Raw genomic sequence first — 23,967 nt, 5'->3', positions numbered from 1 at the left:
GTTCGATTCCCGCCATATACCAATAAAATAGTTTTCGATTTTCAAATAACATAAGTACATTGTCGTATAACAATAATTTGTTCTTTTAGAAATGTTTCTTTGTTTCGATATATTTGTGCAATCATAGGTAGGGTAGATACCATAATAATTTGCAAAAATATTATTCTATCGAAATCGTCACGCTGTACGCGGTTATGGCTTAATTTCATTTCGTTAAGTCGATTGATGGTTGGTTGTTTTGAATGGTAATGAGTCGCGCGGCTCACGAGGCCGCGGGCGGGTCCACTTACCACGGACACTCGCTGTTTACGGCCTTATTGTCAATTACTACGCCACATCCATGGAAATTGGTCATCGAGATTCCTGTTTGACTATTAAATGGACTAATAATACTCTTGATATAAACGTGTATTATTGTCTTTGACAATTAGCTGTCTATGAATATTAAATTAGCTTATCTATATCAATCTATGGAAATCACTAAACTATTCTCAAATAAAATAACAAGTGACCTAAAAAAAAAACTACAAATAAAATAGAATATTAATATTTCAGTTTTACATTGGCAAGGCAAGCATAAGTTACATTCTACTCCTCCAAGAGTCTACAAAAAAACGCTATGGTTTGATACGACTTTGCTTGATTTGTTTTTTTTTTATAAATTAGGTTCTTAAGTTAACATAGTTATTATCGTTTTGGAAAATTGGTGTAGGCTAAGTTTTTACTTATGTATAATAATTTACTCTTTATTATTTATTCAACAAACAATTACTAAATACCCCAACAATTACACAACACACTATTTAAAAAAAACTAAGTGAGTATGAATGTCGGCGGTTAGAATAGGATTTTCATTTTGCAATTAGCGATTTCTCGCGAAGTGGCGGCCCGCAGCCACTGTGCCTCGCAGAATGGATATAGCGCCTTTCCCTTTACATTTTCAAATGTAATTGCGAAAAATCTGTTTAGTTAAATGCGAAACGCAATAAAAAATAAATTCTTTTACAAAAAAACACGCTTTATCTCGCTCTTATAAAATTCTTATACATATTATAGTAGCCATATTGGAAACATTAATTAGTCTAATTTTTGGGAAGCATAAAAGAAGCACATTATTGTAGATTTTTTACATCAAAAATAAATACAAAATACAATGGTAAAGGTACAAAAATCCAATAATAGACTCCTTTAGTGGCCATTAATCCACCTCAAAGTCCATTTGAGATAGTATTAACGTATTCGAATTGAAAACGCAGAGCGAACGGTTGACATGAAGTAAAATAATCTAGCGGTGAGTGGGCACTCGACAATGGCTCGAGTAAATGAAGTTGTTCGAGATAATTACAACGTTCGAGTATCGGAGGAACCGACTCTGTTGTCGAAATCAATTAACCTTTGATAACTACACTGACGTAAACTCAAGTTTTGTTTTATATTATTTACCTGTAAAATATTGTTATGATTATTTATGAAATATAAAAAATCTTCTAGTGTCTTTATTTCAGGTACGCGGATTTTGTGATTTTGTGTTTTTCCTGCTATGAGATTTTTAAAGCCATCTCTATGGCTTATTATCTTTGTACGTGTTATGAGATGGACTGCCTTATACTTAAAAATAGTTATGATCCTTACCCATTTGAAAATAAAGCTTTAAATTCAATACTACAACTTCAATTTTTATCAAATTTTGATAAAAATGCTTTTATTACTAAATATCTACTACGTATATGCGTAGTAATTTCTATCTTATTATAAAGAAGTCGTTAACAATTGTTGGTAAATTCTTGCCACGTGCACTACATGTCTTCGTATTAGTCTCTACTTTATGGCGTCAAGTGACGTGCCGGCTCCATTCTGAAGTCCTGGTACTTTTACAGCGTCGTATCCAACCATCATAAAAACCATAATTAATTCTGACAGCGAAATTTGTACGTTCGTATTAGTACTAAAGACCTTAATGTCCCAAGTTTAGTACTTCGTTCTTGGCTTAGAGCATGCTTTTTATAAATTATTCATTTTAATTTTCTTCATCTAGTGTACACATCCACCACATAAGTTCTACGATTTCTAGCTGTTTTTTTTACAAATGTCATTTATTTAAAAAGACAATAAACCCATTTGAGCCTATAAGAATCCAATGACACCTCACGACGAATTTATGTTCATGCATTTTGAGCTAAAGGAGGTTATAAAAGAATGTGACATACATACACGAATACTTACATAGGTGTCAGGTTTTGTGTCAGTTGAACAATATTACCTCCATGTAAAAACATGTACCGGTTCCAGATGCAATTGGTACATCATTCTACAATGACGTATTTCTATTTCAAATGATCGTAGCACAGTGTTTGCGGTAATTGCAGCGTCGCTTCCAGCCTGCAGCTCGCTTTAGACTCCTCTCTATGTAGCTTTGTGTTGTGGTTTTGATTCATCACGGCTCTTGTAAGTTTTGTTACAACTGCTTTAGTGTAGTTATCATACTTAGTCTACGCTAAGGAAAACCCCTTACGATTCTGAGCGCTAGTAAACTTCGTGCTTTTCTAGCCCTCTACTTTCTTAATGACAAATTTCTGTAATTTAAATAGTTAATTTAAGAAAACTTATATTTCGCAATTAAAGTTTACTAGTTAACTTTTTATAAAAATAAGCTTTAAATTTCAATTGGTCGGTTTTCTGTGAGACGCATTAATCTGCGTACTATGCAAATCATTGAAATGGTTGTCAAAACCACATTATAAAATGTTTGTTTATTATAGTCAGTTTTAGTTTAGTTAATAATTCCTTAGAGACATAATTCGCTCTTATAATTTATTTCTTAAGTCTTTAATTTACTTTTTAGTTAATGTTTTTGTTTTTAATTATTATAGTTAATTTATGGACCAAATTGAATAAAATTGTTGATAGGTTAACTCAAGTTACATGAGAATGAGCATGTCTCGGCTCTTCACCTACTTGCAACATTCAGTAAGAGCGACAATGCACGTGCAAGAGGTCACGGCCACGGTTCGCGAACACTATTTACAAACTTTAAGATGCTAATTTTTGGTAGAGATGTAAAATTACATGTCTTAATTTTGATTTTTACACTAATTGACGATTTTCAGTGCGGCATCAACGAATATAAAAGAGCTATCTTACTTCGATTGATTATTTGACCTCGATACAAACATCATTGTCAACGTCTTCATACATGTATCTTAGTAGAGCTGGGTTATAATAGTTTGTCGAGTACAAGATCTATACAACCGCAATATAGACAGGTGACTGTTGCACTGGTGCAGATGACGTTGTAATTACTGTGAACAGAGCTGCCTCCTAGATGAATGATGTAGACTAAACAATGTCTTTGTGAATTATCTATAGCTATACAAATTATACAATACATATAAGCTGAGTGAAACCTTATCCGGTCAGCATTGCAACACTCTTTGTATAATATATATTTCCTGTTTCTTGCTAATGTTATGTTTTTATGTGTTATTTCTTTATAATTATTTTTGTGCTGTTTTTGCTTATTGGAAGGATTAAATGTTATTTTATTTATTTATTTTATATACACGAATTGTTAACAATTGTTAGAAACAATTTTCTATCGTAATTCTTTTAACTAAATATTTTCAATATCGTTTTTATAGAGATTGAACGATGAAAATTTGCTTTTTACAGTTATTAAATTCAGGGTAAATAAAATATGCACGAAAATTTATGTAAACGAAGTCAAATTGGAAAAAAAAATTCATTCGTATTACTGACAACAAGTTATAGAAAACCATACCAGGATCGTTGCTCTAATTTTACTAACCCTTTGGGACCGAAGAGCACTCAGTGAGGCCAATCCTAATCTAAAAAAAACCTCACCGTTATCGTAAGTGAAAAAAATAATTCACCGGGAAAAATAAAATGTGTCATTACAACGCTTGAAATACTTTATATTACTAATATTGTGTCGTTTTAATATTTAACAGTTTAACAACCAATTATTAATATAAAAGAACAAAATAATGAGTAATTATCTCTTTTTCCGTTGAACTTAAATATTGTTGTTATTATCAATTGTTACATACTAATATAGGATTTTAGAGATAAATTATGTATTATGTTGGTTAGTAACTAGAGATCACATGCGTACTTTGTTGAAAGCATGCTTTTATTCCAAACGAGTTTTGTCATTGCCAAAAATAGCACGTCTGCAATGTTTCCAATTCAAAGATTACTAAATATGTTTATATAAATAAATATAAAAGTAGATTTCATAGGGAAGCCGCGTGCAAACATCTGACTAATAGTCTATAAAGGTTTCGTGTTCAAATATTTTCAAATACTCCCGCTGCTCACGCGTGAATGGACCGAACCAATTTATTCTTTAACATGTGCAAGTGAATTTGTTTTCACTCGATATGAAAAGTAAATTAATCTTGTACCTTTCTTTATACTCAAAATAATTAACACGAATTAATTACTTCTCCACAATTTACTTACTCTGATACTAATCATATGTACCACAATTTAAAATATTGCTTAAACATTAAATTATATGATAAATCTCCATATAGAATGAGTTAATTTAAATTTGTTACATTTCTTCTAAATAAGCATATTTCGCAAAGGTATATTTTATATTTTAAAATATTGTAACTAAAATAAGCTGTAAAACTAAACAACCCTCAAATAGTGGTTACCTACAAAGATAATTTATAATGTAAAATAGTTGTCGTTCGTTAATTTTCAACTGCCTTTTAGGTCGAGGTTGAATGATGAGAAAAATTAACAACCTTTAACTGACAACTTACATTTTAGTGACTAATTGGATGACATTATTAACAATTTTCTAGAAAAAGAGTTTACAATTTCACTAGTTACCCCCAAATTATCTTCAGACTAAAGCAAGTTTGAACAGTGGAAGAAAATATAATTTACTACATACACATCAAATTAATCCATTAAAATATCTTCAGTTCATATCTCACATAAACGTTATTCTTAAAAAAATATATTAATACACGCCACAATATTCAGAATTACGCAGTTAGTAGGTGCTTGACATTCATACATCGTTTTCAGTAATACCAACGTACTCGTACAATCATAAAAGGTAAGCGAGTTGCCACACAAGCGTGGTAGCGTCAGCGCGGTGCTGTGCCGATATGTGGCTTTCCGATATCAGAACAACTGCATTACGGTACAACCAAACAACGTAAGACTCTACACACAGTTTCACGTTACAACACAAATTTAATACACAATTACTCAAAGCATGTTTTACTTCTTGTATATCTGGCAAAACATGTATACGTCGGCGGTGCCGCAATCCGCTACAAGCGTAACGGTCGTATGACATCTCTCTAACGCCCGCGAATCCATTTGTGCGGAAATAAGGTCGGAGCTTGTGCTAATCTGTAACACTTACTGATGATACATTGAAATGAAAAACTCTACTTTGTCAGGGCGTCGAAAAAACGAATACTTATCTCGACCCGTTTCAAAGAATTACGGTAAAAGAATCGCTAATTGATATCAAAAGAAATTAAAAGTAGTATTCAAATCATAACATCGGCAGCAAAATGTCTTTTGTACTATACTTATTATTTCAGGTATATGAAATAAAATTTTTGCATTGAAAATTGTGTAAAAAAATTATGCATTTTTTTTGTACTTCAATGATATATGAAGGGCGAAATACATGGAGAAAAGGTATTTATGGTTCTAGGGTTTTCAATACTATTCCAAGACATTTTAACTAAACACTCACTACTGAATACTTAACACTTGTTTGTGAAATTTGTCGTAATTTCACTTTGATTCTCCGAGCCCTCTAGACAAAGTTTGTCGAGAGCTCAAATTGCTCTATAGGCTTATTGAACTTACACAACTTTCACTATGTAAATTTAAGTAAATTTTATTGAAAAGTATCGCCTATAGTTTTTGTTCTCTAATAAAAGGTTAACTTTATTTATTTTTTTAACTTTAATAACTGACGATCACTAACATTTTCTCATTTATTATTTCACAAAATAGTATATTTTCGCAATATACTTTCCTAATTTTCGAACTTTAAACAAATGATTAATCCAGATCCCCATTCCAAAACACAATAAAAATGCAACGTATGTGCAGTTTAATCTTGCATGGAACATTACAAACAAATGACACTACAAATTCATTTTGGCCCTGTATCGGTGAATGCTACAGTGGCTACTTAACTAGCGGACTTTTTAGCGCGGAATTAAAAAAAGTTACTCCCGCATAGTTACAACTACCTTCCAGTAAAAGTCCTGTCAAACTTGGTCCAGCCGATTTTGAGATTATCCGGAACAAAGCGGATGTAGACTGACAAACAGAGAGGTAAAAATTATATATATTAAACATTTTAAGGGTCCCTGATACAGACTGAAGTATATGCTTGGCATTGTTTTATCGTAGGCTATATTATTTTCTTATGAATATCAGTTTTAATATCCAATTCTACTAATAACAATTTTTTATTTACGTATTGTTCGAAATGTTTTGCTAATTGGTTGCTTAATAATTGGAACAAGTCATTTGCGTCTCATTATTTTCGTTTATACAAAAAAGGGATACTTAGCTCGACTCGTTTATTCGTTTTTTTTCAGTTGAACAGAAATTAAGCGAGTAATGTCAGTAGGGATGAAAAAAACGTCGTTTAATGATATGAATAAAAAGATCTCTTTTTATATTTGAAACAAACAAAAGACTTGTGTATCTTGTAACTTTTGTATAGTTTTAAAATTTTGAATAAAATTTCGTCTGTTTTAATTATAATATTTCATTTTCATTTATCAATAATTTATTATATTACAAACAACAATAATTCATTAAAAGAAAATCTTTTAAAAATATTGAATATGAATTAGCGTTTATCAAGAATCCTTCTTTTATATCTTTTACTTTCAAAAACATACCTTCGTAGACAACGGCTACGATGTAGGGGGATGTAGAGAAGGCGAGGTCGTCGTAGCGATATGAATGCTACACTCTCGACATAAATGTTGTTTTTTTAATTGGAAATGTCTGATTTTGCATCTCAATAAACATAATAAGACAAACATGTTTTTAAATATTTCTTTTTTATAAACTTCTCTCTATACTATTAATTTCTTTCTTGTCAAAACATAATTTATAAAGTTCAATTAAGCTATATCAGTTGTATGAGCATCGATTATGTTTCATCTTAAAACGGACAATTCGTGTAATCAACTTTCCACGCCTTATATTACAAAAATAAATAATTAATGTAAACAAAAATCTTTCTTCTACAAAACAATCAATTCTATCGTGATCCGTTTAGTACTTTCACGTAGAACAGGCACACCACCATTCTATTCATTTGTCACAATCACGTCTATAAAATCATTGTTATGTCCTGCAGCGAAACAAAACAGATGCTAGAAATCTGACGCCCTTTTGTTTATTTCCACGAAACGTATTAGAATGAATTTTTAATTTGCAGACACAGAAAACATGACGTATACGTTACCGTGCTTGGGCATAACAACCAACTTTTAATCGACTTACGTATTTGTGCGAGGGGCAGTCGTTGTTTCGCAATTGTTCGTCGCGACCAGAGAATTGAACTCAAATTAACTTTTCTAAAACCTGTTTTATTTAACGCCTAGAATTGTAGTTTTTAGATATTAATTTTTCAACAAATTAACGTGTAACATTATCATTAAAATCACTTTTCATCGGTCCAAAAACAAACTAAAAATTACAACAATTATTTATATGTATTTCTGATTTATTTGTATTGTTTTATAATTCATAAAACTTTTCTAGAGTTAAACTATAGTATGTCTGTTGTTAAAATACATTTGATTAAATTAAATTAATTATTAAAGTCAGTAAACAGTTCCATCTTAATTATATTCTAGTTGTGCAGAGAGGCGTAATAGCGCAGCCGGCAATAATTCTTTACAACATCAAGTGATGGCCAAGATAGTTACATAATTTGTCGTCTTAGAACTCTTTTAAAGCAACATTTAATGAACTAATCGTGCTCACGTTTAACGTATTTAATTAATATAAATTCTCTGGTACATACTGCAAATTAGTGACAATGAAATAATATTAAATTCGTATCAGAAACAATCCAACTATTGTATTTAAATAATTGGTAATTATTTAACAACATCTAAAGCTTTTTAGCCGCAAAAAAATGATTTCAGAATGTTTATTTATAGCGCTATAAATTTTCATACTCGTAGTCAAAGTTGTAAGTTTTATACCTATGTTCATAGACTAATCTCACTTTTGCAGTTCCCTGCAAACTTTGCACTTACATTGAGTACAGTCAAAGAGACTTTAATGGGAAAGTATAGGGCGTGCAAAATGCGTATTTTATATGTTTTTATCTATTATTCAGAGCACCGTATAATATTTTAAATTACTTTATTTATTAAAAGTATTATAAACTATGTACAAAGTATTCACTTATTATCTAGTAGTAGTAGTAATATTTAGTATAAAGTCTTACTGTCAAATTTAATTCCTACATTAATAAACTCTTGAACAGTTGTCATACATTGTCAAACGTTTCCTTGTTTAAGGAACTTGCTAAATGTATTGTGTTATTATTCTGCGCTTCGTGATTTCGCAGACAACTTCCTGCACGTGAGCGCGCCAACTTAATAAACTAGCTTTATACTTAATTCTCTTTCATGGCTATGATTTTATACACATCTACAGATTTATTCATCAAATATATTTAAAATATATATGTAGATATCGTTAACAGATTATTTTTTAAAAGAGACAGCTGACAGAGCGAAGTCTTACTACAAGATTCATATATATATGTTGAGAATATTAATTTCACAGAATATCTTCTTTGTATGCTTATACAATATGAATGTTTACACATGGTAAGCCAAAAATGTTACTACTGTACAAATGAAAATAGAAAAAAAACAAATCTCGAAATACAAACAGGGAAAAGAAAAAAATAATTACAAGTTTTCCTTTACAATTCCACTGAACTAACAATCCTGTCTTATGTATGTAACTTTTAATTACACAAAATGTACGGACTTTCCTACAAGCGGAGTGCCATCTACGGTACAGTGGCTACGCATCGTAGAGCGTCTACGATGCTACGAGCGTAGGGTATGTGTGTACACGGTTACGAAAACAATACCTGAGTGGTCTTGTTACCATTCAGTCTGTCAACTCATTATTTTTACTTCTATCTATCTTAATATTATTCCCTTTTGTCTCTCTTATTCATTATTTATTAAGACAATTTAGAATTTACCTTGCAATAATCGGAATTCAACTTTTTAATTATTAAATAGTTTAAACGATTTTTTTCTTTCTATGCCATGGAGACACCCAGTAAAAACTTTTAGTATTTATTAAATTCTAGGAAGCACGTATTATTTATAAAACATTTAATTAAAATAAAACTATACGACCAAAAGGGTTTTACCTACAATTTTATTAAAGCCTTTTGTTTGCAAGTTCTAAAGCATCATATCGCTTGCGGAGTGAAAATACACACTAAAGGATTATTTTCGATGTGCATGAAAGTGTCGCGTGCGTACCTATTTATTTTTCGAATAATACCCTGTGAACATTCCCAGTATCATAACCAAAATTATTATTCTTTTGCTGTTGCCTAAACAAAATGGCGACTTGCCAATACTAATAGATTTTAAATAATTAGTTCGCATATTAGTGCATATGTCATACGTCATATTTTTAGTTCTTTTTTATTACTAATAGAATTATAGGAACTTGTTTGTTTGTATACATAAGGAACGTAGTTATTTATATAAACGAATGTCAGAGATTCAGATGTTGAAAAGAAACAGTACAGAGAAACGCACTATCCAATCTAGCATGTATATTCTAGTGGCAAACAGTTATCATACGTTGAGTCCTTTGACGCACCGACTGCGCCCGTAACGTATTTGATTTGATTCAATCATGTTTTCAAACTAAGTATTGTTTTATTATTACTACTCTTGAGGTATATACATACTAGATAAAGGTACAGTTGATGTCACAAACGGTCAGCCTTAAATTAAATTTACATATATTTAAATATTAAATTTTTGAGCCAAGTTATTTATTTTAACATGTTAACAAAAATGGCAAATAAGAAAATATTTTTTATAAAATATAATGTTAGTATTCATATGCAAAATAAAGCTAAGATTAGAACAACAATATCGAAATTTGTATTTTAATTCGATGGGAGGAAGGTAAGACATCTCCGGCGAATGCAGTGGATAATGAAATGATGCTTATCCGGATTGAGTCGATCCATGTAATCTCCTAAGTTGCTTGAATTCTTAACTAGACGATTGGGTTTTATAACAAGTTTGTACGAAACAAATATGATTGGATATTTTGTTTTACCTCGTTTTTACTATCTTGAGTAATTGATATATCTTCAGATGAATGTAAATTTTATGTAATATCTCGCCAATCGTCCATTTGAGTAAGTATTTAACTAAATAAATATTCGATTTAACAAACCACAAACAAAACAAAAATTTCATAAATTTTTTCGAACACAAAATTTACAAATCCGCCTCGATAAGTTATACTATCATTGATAAGTTTAGTGAAGTTCACTTGACTCTTGAAAATTTTAACTAAGTATAGCGGTAGACTTAATTAACATATAACATGTGAGATATTTAGACTCTAGTATAAGTTTATTGTGACGATAATGTGATTGAAATAAAAATAAAATATATAATGTTTCTTACAGCTATTTTTCGATCGAAATGCTAAGAGTAATTAAATAATTATTAGGGAAGCGACAAGAACTTTAATTTAAATTGCAAACAGTTTAATCAAACCAACAGTTTGAAAAGCTTTACGATCACTATCTTAAGAACTCGGAAATCGCTTCGGGTAAATTCATGAATACCAATTTCGTACTTATCCGTATTTATTTTCTGTGTTCCTTCACTTGACAGAATTCTTACATATTAAGCTTTGTTTGCAAACCTAGGAGAGAGAGATTATTTTAAATATAATTAAATGTACATGAAAATTAAATCATATTCTTAATTCCGCTATTTTATTCTCTATGAAAAATCAAGTACGTACATTGAAATGTTCACAAAAAATTCCATAAACCTTTTTACTAATAACATCGTTACTTTAAAACCGAAAAATAAGACATTATAAATCTTCTTGTTATTGTAAAATATCAAAAGTGGCTTTAAATAATTTCTGAAATATTACATAAATTTTTCGTGTCGAAATTAAGTTCGAACTAGGTGATTAAGTGGAGGTCCAATTAATTAGAGAGCTGTTGAAATGACATGATTTCAAAATAAATAGTAAAATATTCATGATAATCATAAATTTAACATTATTTAAATTGACTTATTGGTTTGTTATTCAAATCTTAAAAGTAACATTAATTAATTTTTAATTTTCAAAATAAGTGACAAAAAGTGTAAAATATTACACTAATCTAAAGTAGCACTTAGCTCTTCTTTGGTGTAGTTAAAAAATAATAGACAATTCAGTCTAACAGCCTTCCTCTGACTGCACTTTCGGGGGCGGTTCAAAGAATGGCACTTTGTGAAAATTTTGGAAGCCGCGTCTCTTCAACGTGAAAAGCTTGAGTCTAAATTAAAACATGTCAAGTTACCGAGCAATTAGTACTCAGTTTAAGCATATAAAAGGGTTTTGTGTTCTTTTTACCTGTTATAATTTTTGGTGTCCTTACTTATGAAATCAAATTTACATTCGATATATAATATAAATCATAAAAGATGACTGGTCAAGTCATTTTTTATTATTTATGCATGCTTTTTTGATGTTGACTCCTATTGTCAAAACCAATCCTTAATGGGATATACAAAGGTTACCATATAATAGTGAGATAACTTCATAGGTAATCCTTGCACTTATTACGAGTATGTACAGGAAATAGCTAACTTATGCTTTGGGTTATTTCTCTTTTATTTACTATAAAAAGTCACAATGCAATATAAAGCACTTGCTTATTTCCGAAAAGCTGCTTAAACTATATATTTCAAGGGAGAATCAAATTTAATTAAAGTGCTTGTCATATTTACCAGAGTAAAATTGCTTCAAGTGAAAGCTTCTGGGGATTTGTTGAACTTACATAACTTCAAAAGTGAACAACTTAATACTTACACTGAAGTTATCTTCTTTTGTTGCGTTATAGGTATGATAAAGTTAGACAAAAAAAATCACAATTCGTCATCAATTTTTGTTAATTTAATAAATTTGTGGTCTTCTCGATGAGGAGCTTCTTGGAATATTTTATATTTTTTAAGTAATTTGTGATTTTGATATCTAAGAAGAAAATGTAAATTCTTATCTAAGCATAATTTAATTCTTTCCCTTAAAGAAACAGTAAGATTTGACTATAATTGTATAATTATGTAGTACTCTAAAAATAAAAAAAAAAAATTATATATTAATAATAAAAACTATATATATATTACAGATATATAATATAGATAATAAAAACCGATTTATTAATAAATCTAAAGCTCCTTAAATAATAATGATTTTGTTTCGTTATACAATCGAATGAAACTTAATACAGTTGTTTATAGTACAACAGATGTATTAGTTAATTCAAGAATAACTGCGCTACTTTCCTGTTTATAGACACCAGCTCGCGGCGGAGAGGCTATTAAAACTTTGGAATATTTCGCGGGAACTGTTTAAAATCCACAAACATAAACCCGAACGGATTCTTTCCTTACAGGCCCGAAGCCCGCTCGTAAGTGGCTCGTTTCAAAGTGGTGTAAAACAAGCATATCGTAAGCTCGCGCGCGCGGCGCATGTGCTCTCGTTAAAAAATAAAAGCCTCTTTAACCTCTATGATTTTCTTCGCTTTGTTTTCAAAAAAAGAAGTAAATGAACAGATTTTATGATTTCGTCAAATTATTCTTTGGTAGTATAGTGGGTTTGTATAACTTATTCAAAGTTTGTACTTCTTCAAGTGTTGTTTATGAGTTTTGAGAGCGACTTAGTCATGAGTTATTTGAGAGATAATCGTTGGAGACCTATTCAGCTGTCTTACAAGAATCACGTAGTTGGAACAAAAGTGAATGACTAGTTAAGTTCAACTTTGTAAACGCGACATTTCTTGTACAGACTCCAAAAAGTTTTTGCAGCAATATTTTGGGGATTATTAATTTGGACAAATAATTTTTAGGAATAGACTTAACGTTATATTTTTTAAATTCCCAACACTTAGATAGACAATTTTCTTCGGTTTGCTATAGATTACATAAAAAGTATTGGACTGAACCACAATAGCGTCATAATGGAACAGTTTTCATATAAGGAGAATAAAAAAAAATAACTATGAAAATACGGGGTATCAAAATATGGTGTGATAGAAATTTGCATAAAGAGATAAGAACGATCAAAGGATTGCTTGCGGAGTGGTTCACCTGCGAACATATTTAAGTTTTCATGAAGTGAGGAAATGGAAAATAAATTGGATTTGAATAAGTATCTTAAAACTATACGAGATCTCTTTACTTTGTTTCGTTGTGGGTTTAAAAGGATTCACGTATTAATTTACCGCAGCATGATAGAAAATTGCTAACAATTATTTTCTTTGTTGTTTTGTTTTATAAAACTTCGTAGTAATTACTATGAAACTTTTAATACTTCTTTGTTTCTTATGTTGTGTTAACAATTATAATATAAAAAATTGCAGAGTATAGTATAGTATAGACATATAAATATAATAAATATAACTTATACTAAACTTAAACTAATTTAGAAGACATATCTTATTTTTAGTTTCTTAAGTGTTATTTACAGAATCAACCTAAAACTGTCAACTATGAATCCGTAGTTCTTATCGAAACTTTTATCTTTTAATAAAAGTAAATAAATATATGCATAATGAACATACATCAAATACATTTAAAGTAGCTATTAGTTTTGCATGAGATATTTAATAAAGATCAAGTTTTGATACAAAGAGGAAAATGTATTAACACGGCAACTTCAGCCGGCGCGCCCGATGAGAAGTTTCAAACATTTTCAGCGAAACTTTTCTATATGCGAAACGGTATTGAAAGCTCACACAGAGATTAGCGTGCGCCGTGAAAATGAACGCTTAAGGATTACTCCCGTGCGAGTGTGAAGTTGTCTTGTTATAATGCGACCATTGTGCACTTTGCTATGAAAAATTTCTGCAAAAGCGAGAAACGCGCAAACCTGGAATATTTCCGTTACCTGATGCCGGCGATACGAGTTGTCGCGAAATGTTCGTAACATTTAATTATGCAGATGCATTTCACTTTGTGCATACCTTTTTTACGTTCATCTACACAATTTGAAAGAGAATTTAAAAAGGATTGAAATGACAGTCATTTATCTGGATATATAAGTCAAGGATCATTTTATTAATTTAAGTATAGATACAGCATCGTTGCAGGTAAGTTAGTTTTTTATTTTCCAATATGTTGTCACCTCAAATGAAAGGAGTGTTAAGAACTTTTAACAAATAATTCTTTAACATATATGCGTCATATTCAAGACGTAAACATCGACAAGTTCCCGTTATTTTATGTTATTTTTATCACTTTCCCGCTAAATAAATATGGACATTCTGTCTCCGTATTGAAGTGTTTACGTCAGAAGCGATTTGCATTTTTATATTTTACATGATAATGCGAAGTATGTTAAGTTCTATTTTTTGCACCGTGGTAATTTAATTTATGTGCATTACACATTTATCACAATCTTTTATTTAGTTTCATGTGTCCCGGTGTTTATCATCAAATATATCGAATTGAAATTCAATGAACTTCCCGGTTACTTATTCAGCAGAAATTAATACGATATACGTGTAACTCGCATTGCAATGCAATATTATGGTGACATGGTCCCAATCTGATAATAGAACTGGAAGGTCGACACGGACGTTATATATATCGAGCTTGGGCTCGTTTAAATTATCTAGAACAATTTTTGTTTTTATTTAGTCCTTTTAAGTAACGATATTATAATATTTTTTTTTAATTATTAACAATAAATTTAAATACACATAGTCTAAATTATGTATTATCTTTTAATGATACTTATTAAACTTTTTTTAAAATATGATGGTAGACAGAGCGAGCGTAGAGAGTCTTATACTTCTTACAATGTGTACAATTTTATTTATATAATTTATGTATAAATAAACTTATAAGGTAGAAATCTTTGTTAGCCCTTCTAGAGCCCCGCAATTTTTCTTCTTAATACGTTACTTATCAGTATTTTTTTTCAGTATTGGAGTTGTGAAACATTCTTAATATTTGCTTAAGAATAGGGAATATGTTTATCTTAATACAAACATGCAGTAACAAATTATCTAAACATTTGTTGATGCGTAAACATCAAACACCTCAATGAAGACGAGCCACACCGAGGTCTAACTAGATCTTTGAGCATAGTTTGGGCTACGGTTTGATCGTATTTGCACTCTGATCACTAGTTAGACTTCCATTTGCCGATAGCTTCTTTGTGTTTCAGATTCCAAACTTGCTAACTAGCTGAATGTTACTGGATTGTGCAATTAAATTGATTAAGTTTGGGTTGTCATGGAAGGCGTTAAAAGAATTAATGACTTAATAATGAATCAACAGGTAACTCGACTGAACAATATATATATATATATATATATATTGTTCAGTCTATATATATATATATATATTATTTACTTAGTAAAAAAAAATAGTTTAAAGCAACAATATGAAAGTATTACCATAGGTTTCCTATTGCCATCGCTGTCATTTTCTTTGAAAAAGATTAGAATGAAATTAAACAAATATTTAGTATAATATTCTATGAAAGCAAAACTCTATATTTCATTAGTATTCTATATAAACTAAACGCATGCCATGCATAGATTAAAAGCTGACAACTGCTACAGTTATTATTTTTAATATAATCCTTAGGAAAACACAGCAAGCAACAAGTTATAGTCATGTTGTAGATAAGGTAAGTATACAGAGAGCTTGCACTGAGACAAACTAGTTATAAAACTGACCTTTTCACTTTAAATTTATACCGTTAAAATTCTTATAGAGTAAATTTGGTCTTATCGTATTGACAAAATTACTTATTATTTTTCTACGCATAACCTGTTGTAACATTGCGTTATTTTTTAGATTATTCAACGGTAGGTTAACAAGGCCTACATGTTTGCAATTGCCACACAAATTTAACGGATACTTTGGAACTGTCTTAGATGAAATATACAGGGACCCCAATAACGAAGGATTTCTTAATAAATTATTTCGAGATACTGTGTCTTTTGCTGTTGCTTCATTCGAAGTATACCGTCTTCTTGAAGGAATATGTTCTATTGGAGAAAGATTTTCATCTTTTGTTTGCTTTGTCTCAAACTTTTCTTTTGTTAATTCTTCTTTATCATTTACATCTATAGAAGGTATTTGTTTTTTAATAGTTTTCAAAACATCAGGTACTATTTTTTCTATATTTGTGTCATCATTAAGTACTAAAGTTTTCTTAGTTTTTAGTATGTTAGGGTGACTTTCACTGCTGCGTAAGTCAACAAACCCGTTACTTCTGTTTCTCTCATATGCTGATGGATCTTCATTTTCATTTGAATTTATATTAGCGGGTGTTCTTATTTCTTGTTCTGGTTTGTTTTTATCTATTTTGATTTTTATATCGTGTAATATTTTCTTTAAGACATCTTTATTGTTTGTCGAGTTTAAAATTTTTTGTATGTTACTTTCGATAAAACTTTTTTCTTGATCAATGTTTATTTCAGATTCTTTGCTCTTTGTTGCATTTGGCTGTAAAGTCAAATTATATGTTTCATTTGGCACCAATTTTAAGTATATAACGTTTGAATCGTTCTTTAATTTTGCACGTGCGTTATTTTCAGATTCTCTATATTTTATATTTTCCTGCATAGGTTTAGTATCTGTTTGTGCAATCAACTTGTCTATTAAAGCAGACAATGCTTCAGAAGTTGCTGATGTTTCCCAAGCAAAACAATTCGATAGTGAAAAAATCAAAAGCAAACCTGTAAAAGATAAAACGTAATAGAATTTTTTGTGAACCTTATTTTAAAGTTACATTATAAGAAGAAAAATATTTCTTACACCATATTGATCTCATGTCGACTATCGAAATGAAATGGAATGGTTTTTTCTCATTACCACAATCTTTACATGTTAACGCCTATCACGCGTGTTAACTACGGCATTAATTAAGAGCAAAATTAGAAACGTACATAGCAATAACTCGAAAAGTACTGACAAAAGAAAAAAAATATAATAGCAAAGGAAAAATTAATACATTGTACATGACAACAACATTGGGTTATATTGCAACATATTTTAAAGCATTTCAATTAACAATTTTAATTCACACGAAAACATTTTACAACTAAAGGAAAACTGAAAAAAGCAATCTTGGTTACGCGTTGCCTTGGACGGCATCGGCATCAAGTAAACAGCCCGGCTCGTCCTGCATTTCAATCGAGTCTATTTGTATTTTATTGGAGACGACTCGGTCCGCGGCGACACAAACCGAAGCTTTATGTTTTATTGAGTTCTTCTATGAGGCTCACTCAATAATGGACTTTGATATTAACAACGCTGCAGTTTAATTACTTCTTCCGTTCGCTTGTATTGTTCGAAATTGTTTTTTGGTTCCGCTGTTATTAAGTGTTTGAAGATAGCATAAATATTTTAATAGAAAACGTGTCTTACATTGCATGAAATTTAAAAAAAAAATTCTTTATAAAAAAAAGGTCAATTAACTATGAGTTTCGACAAAAAATAAGTTATTATTTTAAATATAATTAGTTAGTACACAAATAGTATATCATTAGTAAAACTATTATCATCATCTCAAAACCTTAATGTAAAAATACAGTACAGTAAGGGGCACTCTTGTTAGAATGTGAAAAATATTGTTTTATATCTAAGCATTTAATCCAAAATTTAAATTGTCTAAAACAGCTCTTATCGTAGCCGACATGTTGACGAATAGTTATTTTAGAGTCGCGGCCGGCGGAATAATTGAGGTGTACATTTTCACTTTGTTCCGTTTCCAATCGATTAAAATCGCTGTACCTCTTGTACTGCATGTCCAGTGTTTACTAAACGATTTGAACAGTTGGACGGTTTGCGCAGCCGAGCGCACAATTTTTTGTATGCGCTTCTGTGTTTCATATTCATAAAGTATTACGAAAAGTTTGCGCCTTTTTGTATTTATTACGTACTCGAATGTGCATCTGATGCCTAAGTCTATTGAATAAAAAGGGGACGTATCTATTAAATACTAAAGTGATTAAGATAAAAAAAAAACAAATATTTACTTTTAGAAAATATTTTCACAATTGACAGATTATTGTATTAAAAATTAAAAGTAGTTATGTTATTTGCAAATCGTCATCGTCTCGATTAGTTATTTAAGATATTAATCGTAACGCAAACTTGGCTCTTTAACGTCTAAACATTTAAAGTCTCGTGGCAGTTTAAAATATATTGGCTACTGGGTCTCGCGACTCGTCGGTACATTTTACGACCAACTAATAAAATTTTTATCGTGTAACAGTAAAGAAGCAATCAGTCCGCTGGATATTGGCTGGCAGGGCCCGTAAACACGTGCACTTTTATGTACGTCCGCTGTTCCCACCATTTCAACATTTCAACGTTCTTAAGATTAGCGGTTTCTATATTTATTTATCATTTATGTATTATATACTTAAAAATACGAAACTTAATTGAAGACATATATCTATATCCTTGACCTTTAAGATTCTTAATTAAGTTAGTTATAATTGTTTAATAAATTTAGATATCAAACATGGAAAAAGACTTCACAATCCTTAAACTATTAATCTTATGCCAATAAAGATGCAGTTGTTTGATCGCATTCAGTGTTTCGATATCGTTCACGACATTACAATGAGATAATTATGTTATAATAACAACAAATGATATTGTTGCTAGGTCAGTAAGCGGTGCACAAACACGATGGGTCCTTGCACCAAATACGCGGGCGCTATGCAATGGACAGCGAGGCTGATATCCCGCGGACAGGCGCGCCGGCACGCACGCCGCACTCCGTTTGACCAGGACTTATCCACGTATACTAATATGTTTACCGCTCCTCTACATCTCTGTCAATACGATGTTATATCTCATAACCGGCTTGTTTTATTGTAAAGTAAATCATGAAAATACAAATCCAATAGTGACGTTGTTACTGCGGCTTATTCTAACTTTTTAAATGTAATTTAATTTGAATAATTAGCCTACATGTTTAAGACGATATAAATATTTTATCACTCTAGTTTTGCAGTCCTTTGTTTTATCGTGTCTAATATTTAAACAATAGCATATTCTTCAGATGAAAACTATAAATTTTGGTATTTTCAAACAGTTTCAAAGTGTCATTTTGACTAAAAATAAAGTTAAAAGGTGTAGATTACTGCGACTCGTTTCTTTGAATAAGGGTGAAAGGCCCTGTGAAGCCCCTTTAAATGTTATTGGATTCATAAAAGCCAATTAAAAGTATTTTTGCGAATGCATTCTAAGAAAAGTGTCTGGGCACTGAAGACTTAATTCTCTCTGCAAAACTTTAGTCTGTACAGATCCCATACCATATGCATATTATTTGATAAGTGGAGAGGTTTTATTACGAGCCAGACGGACGCGGCTAAGTACTGGAGCATTTCACGCCGTCTACGATATACGACTGAAATTATAATACACTTACCTTAGCGAATACTTTTAATATGGAAGCTTTATGATATTCCACTTCTCGTTGGCATTGTACGTTTCGAGTGTAATTTAGAATTTGTAGTGTTAAAAGTGAGGATATTTATTTTTTTGAATTTAATATGCATAAAATTGCTGATAATTGAAAATTGTTTTACAGTCATTTAACAATTTTGTTTTGCTATAAAATTATTTAAACTTTCGTGAGACATTATAATAAACTTATATAAAAACGGCAAAACACTCATGTATATATCCGGTGGCGGCACCGACTAGTTTAGAGCCATTCGGAGGCCCTTCATCAGGGTGAGTGGGACGTATTATTTTATAAGCCGCGTCCGCGAAATAACACCAGTACGTGAGTGTTTAGCCGTTTTTATATTAGTTTATTTTTTTTTGCTTTCATAAAAGATAAATCGTATGAAACTGAAATCCCAAATATTCCTTAAGTTACGTTATTAAGGTAAGATCTGAAGTTAAAATAGACTTTAAGAGGTTTTTTTTTAATTTACAAATGTACGACAAATGAAATTATTAATTTACTTAATCGCATTAAATGTTCTTGTAAACTTCTAATGGTAATTAGCAAAATAATCGCTTAGCAATTCATTAGCAATATGTCAACCGTAAGTAACGAAAACAAAGTTCCTGGCTGAAAAGAAAAAAGCGGCCACAATACGCCGCGTTGCTGTACAAGAAGAAATTAGCTGCCAATTTCATCGACACACTATTATAAGTTAGGCCATTGTTTTAACGTTTTTAACACTCGTATGAAGTTGGATTAGCCGTACTGTATTTGCATTTGTTTAATTTTCTTTTTATATCGAACCATTGTGCTTTTGAAAATATTTTTCACTGTTCCGCGGTAAATAACTATTAAATTTTTTTCTTCTACAAATTTTAATATGTATTGAATCAGAATATGTTGAAGTAAAATTGTGTTGTTTAAATAACCTTAACATTAATGCGATGTGAGGAATAAAATTCTGCCATTTATTTAAATGTTCAAAATAAAATGAACACAAATTGTAAGAAAAGTTTTCTTTAATGACTTACTTTATCAGACGATAAATATGTAGGTCAAAGTTATACAAACTTGTTCAGAAACATCCACAATATTTAGTGTAAATATTCACTAAAGTTTCAATTCAAATATTCAATGGCACGTTTTCCTCTACACAAATTCAATGTAACTCCAAAGTATGTATTAGCTTCGTGTGGCATGTTAGCAGACGCGATGTTACGCATCACAAAAATCCAAGTAATCCCTACAACGAAATCGCGTTGGAAATAACTACATTCAAATCTCGTGTACAAGGTGACACAAACATTTGATCCAAACATTGCATTAGTACTGAATATGACCAATATTTTATTGGATTTATTTTGTTGATAGCACGGCAACTTCTTGTGTCAAAGATAATGCTTCGATTCGACTCATCTAACCATCAATTTATTTACTGGTTCTAGATTTTGAAAGATTTTTAAAAGTTAAAAATTTTTTTAATTCATTTTTTTGTTTTTTTTTACTCGCGTTAAAAACATTGTAATACTTGAAAAATAAACATTTATAAATGGTCGTTTCAATATTTTATCAAAGTCAAAGGTATTGACAGCGACAAATAAAATTGCAAAGTATTTAATGAATGTTTGATGACCAAATCATCAAAACGACCGACACACTCAGAGATGCGTAATCTAATAAAGATCGCGGACGCTTTGATGGATCAGACATCGTTTTTACCATCGCTATTAATTTCATAAATAATTAATACGTCACATTCGGGGCGGACGTTGAGCCGAGTGGAAATTCATTCGACAAATTGACTGAATACCGCAATCGGGAAAGGCTAAATACCTGCTAATGATGGACCGATTAAAGCTTTCAATGACATGTCATTACGATTTATTCTGGACAGTTTTTATAATCATTAGTGCCTTAAGTATATGTGTTTTAGTCAAGTCTGGGCTCAATTTAAATCTACGGTTGATATTCGCATCGTTCGTTTTCTATCTTTAAGTATTATAAAAGTAATACAACTGTTTGATTGGCAATCCCGTGCAGGTTTACCCTAACATCAAAAAAATATATTTTCTGAACTTGCTACACATTATTTGTTCAATTTATTAAGTAATTCAGCTATATATAATAATTTTCATTTAACTTACTCAATTGCATAACATATCAATGAGCAAATAAATATTGAAGCTAACAAACATACGTATACGTTTACAACCGTCAGTTTCCATTTTGGAAACATCTGTCAAAAACATATTGTTATCTCAACTTTTTAAAGAGAGTGAAAGAGATGGCTATATCTTTTTATACAAATATTTCGACAATGAACATTCACGTAAATTACTCAATGTGCGTCCAACACGCGCGACCCTCACTAATCAAACCTCATTACGTGTATTGACTCACCACTCTCCGTTACAATCATTTCTGTTGGCATTTTAGTAATCATATTTGTCATCGTTCCACGTGCACGTTTTAGTCAGTTCAGCCATATTTTAGCTCATGCATTGCACATGCAATAAATAATTGGAACGCTCGTAAGTTTAATTGATTCGTTTTTATTATGAATCATAAATTGAAACAAATTAGATTAAATAACTTCGTTACAATGATATTATGAGTGGGTAAAAAAGTTTTAATAACTATTATAAAGAGCTATTAAAATATTAAAACCTTACAAATGATATCATCACACATCATACCATGCACATAATTACTAGATTAGTGTACGTTATCAAAATCAACGCAAATAAATTAATTTTCGAGTATGATATTACAATAAAGTTTACAAAGTGTTATCAACATTTTGTCAAATGAAATAGACGGATAAATTTTAATCGAATCGTTTTGTGGGCGCACAGTTAAATTTGTACAAACAAATTAACGTTAGGTGCGAATGGAAAATCTATACAATAGAGAAATATTCGTTTTAGATTTAATTTATTTAAAATTTTGTGATGTAATTGTTTAAATTCATATCAATCTATGCTGCGTTGGCGTTTTCGAGATTTTTTTGCATTATCTAAATACACTCAAACAACAACTTGACTCCTTTTTATTTTATTTTTTTCAGCATGAGATGAGGTGCAACCGCGAACTACTCCCAGCTGCCGTCATCCCAGAAAGGTCCCCAACAACCTCGAAACTAGTCGGATCTTACACTGGACTGCGCGTTAGTTAAACTATTATTTAATTAGTTCATTTCAATTTATTAAAACACTATAAACATAGAATAACCATTAATAGAGACGTAAAAGAGAATTGAGAAATGAATTCTGAATATTTCGTACAAAGTAAAAATTTGCCAAAGTTTAACTTGCAAAACGGAACGGGTCCGAGTTGGGGCAACAAAAACTATTAATGCAGCCTCTCACGGCCCGCTGGGCTGTCGGTGCGTTTCGTTTGATAATTTCCGAGCGCGGGCGGGCTTTAATCAAATGAACCACTGCCCGCCTTAGGCCACTCCCGCCGCCCGAGGGCACAATAAAATTTGTTCCTCGATTATCGCACTGGAAAGACTATCTGGTTCAGTTGTGAGGCCTTTATGGCTCTATTCTTGCATAACCAATCTGAATTGTTAGAAACCAATTTGAAAAATAACATGGGTTTTTCCCAGGTTCGGGCTACAAATAATCCTAGTTTGATTACTTCAACAAAGGCATCAAGATGGCGAAAAAAGAGAAGAACTTATGAAGTATGCAATGGATCCCGTAATTAATCTTTGATAGGACATATTGGTTATCCAGTCTGTCTCTTTATAAAAAAATATATTTCGATGCAAGCCACTATCAACAGCCCTAACTCTGCTAATCGCTGTATTCATAGTTTGAGTACGATCTGTGCACAAATTATAAATACAACATCGTATTTTTGATATTTACCAAAGGACGTTGCTAGCAGACTACTACTAAATTAAACCCCACGGCAATTCCGCATCCGTCGTAATAAAACGCATGCAAAGTTTTTCTTTGCTAAGTCCAGCGACCGCGGCGCGGCGAGGGGCGTCGGCGGGCGGCGGCGGTGGACGGAAGAGAAGCAACAGGCTTGATTAAAACACGTATTTACAGAACGCACGTCCTTTGGATACAGATGCAATAAACGCTCGGGTCAACGATAGCACCGCTTCCGCAATAGTTTTGCTTATGTTTATGCACATATTGAGTTTAGTCAAACATTTTTTTAAACCTACTATTCGTTTGTTTAGAA

The 23,967-nt window shown here is 31.1% G+C and overlaps 2 protein-coding genes across 3 annotated transcripts in view; one reads left to right on the top strand and one right to left on the bottom strand.

Annotated features, from left to right (window-relative positions):
* The window catches only part of LOC106122497 (IQ and ubiquitin-like domain-containing protein), a 73,885-nt gene that overhangs the window by 44,236 nt on the left and 5,682 nt on the right, over positions 1-23,967 (top strand). For both annotated transcript variants that reach the window (XM_013318486.1, XM_013318483.1), the window contains exon 2: positions 22,835-22,933. The gene's annotated coding sequence lies outside the window, so the exon portion shown is untranslated. The remainder of the gene's footprint in view (positions 1-22,834; positions 22,934-23,967) is intronic.
* On the bottom strand, positions 15,972-17,172 carry LOC106122499 (uncharacterized). Its single transcript, XM_013318492.1, has 2 exons — positions 17,112-17,172; positions 15,972-17,032 (listed from the first exon to the last, which is right to left on the bottom strand). Exons 1-2 carry the CDS (start codon positions 17,125-17,127, stop codon positions 16,029-16,031), a joined length of 1,020 nt encoding a protein of 339 aa, XP_013173946.1. The 5' UTR covers positions 17,128-17,172; the 3' UTR covers positions 15,972-16,028.

Source organism: Papilio xuthus, unplaced genomic scaffold (assembly GCF_000836235.2).
Source record: "Papilio xuthus unplaced genomic scaffold, Pxut_1.1 DF826923.1, whole genome shotgun sequence".
In the NCBI taxonomy this organism is placed as follows: Eukaryota; Metazoa; Arthropoda; class Insecta; order Lepidoptera; family Papilionidae; genus Papilio; species Papilio xuthus.
Note: the sequence above shows the minus strand (reverse complement) of the source record. Positions and strands in the feature narration are given on the sequence as shown.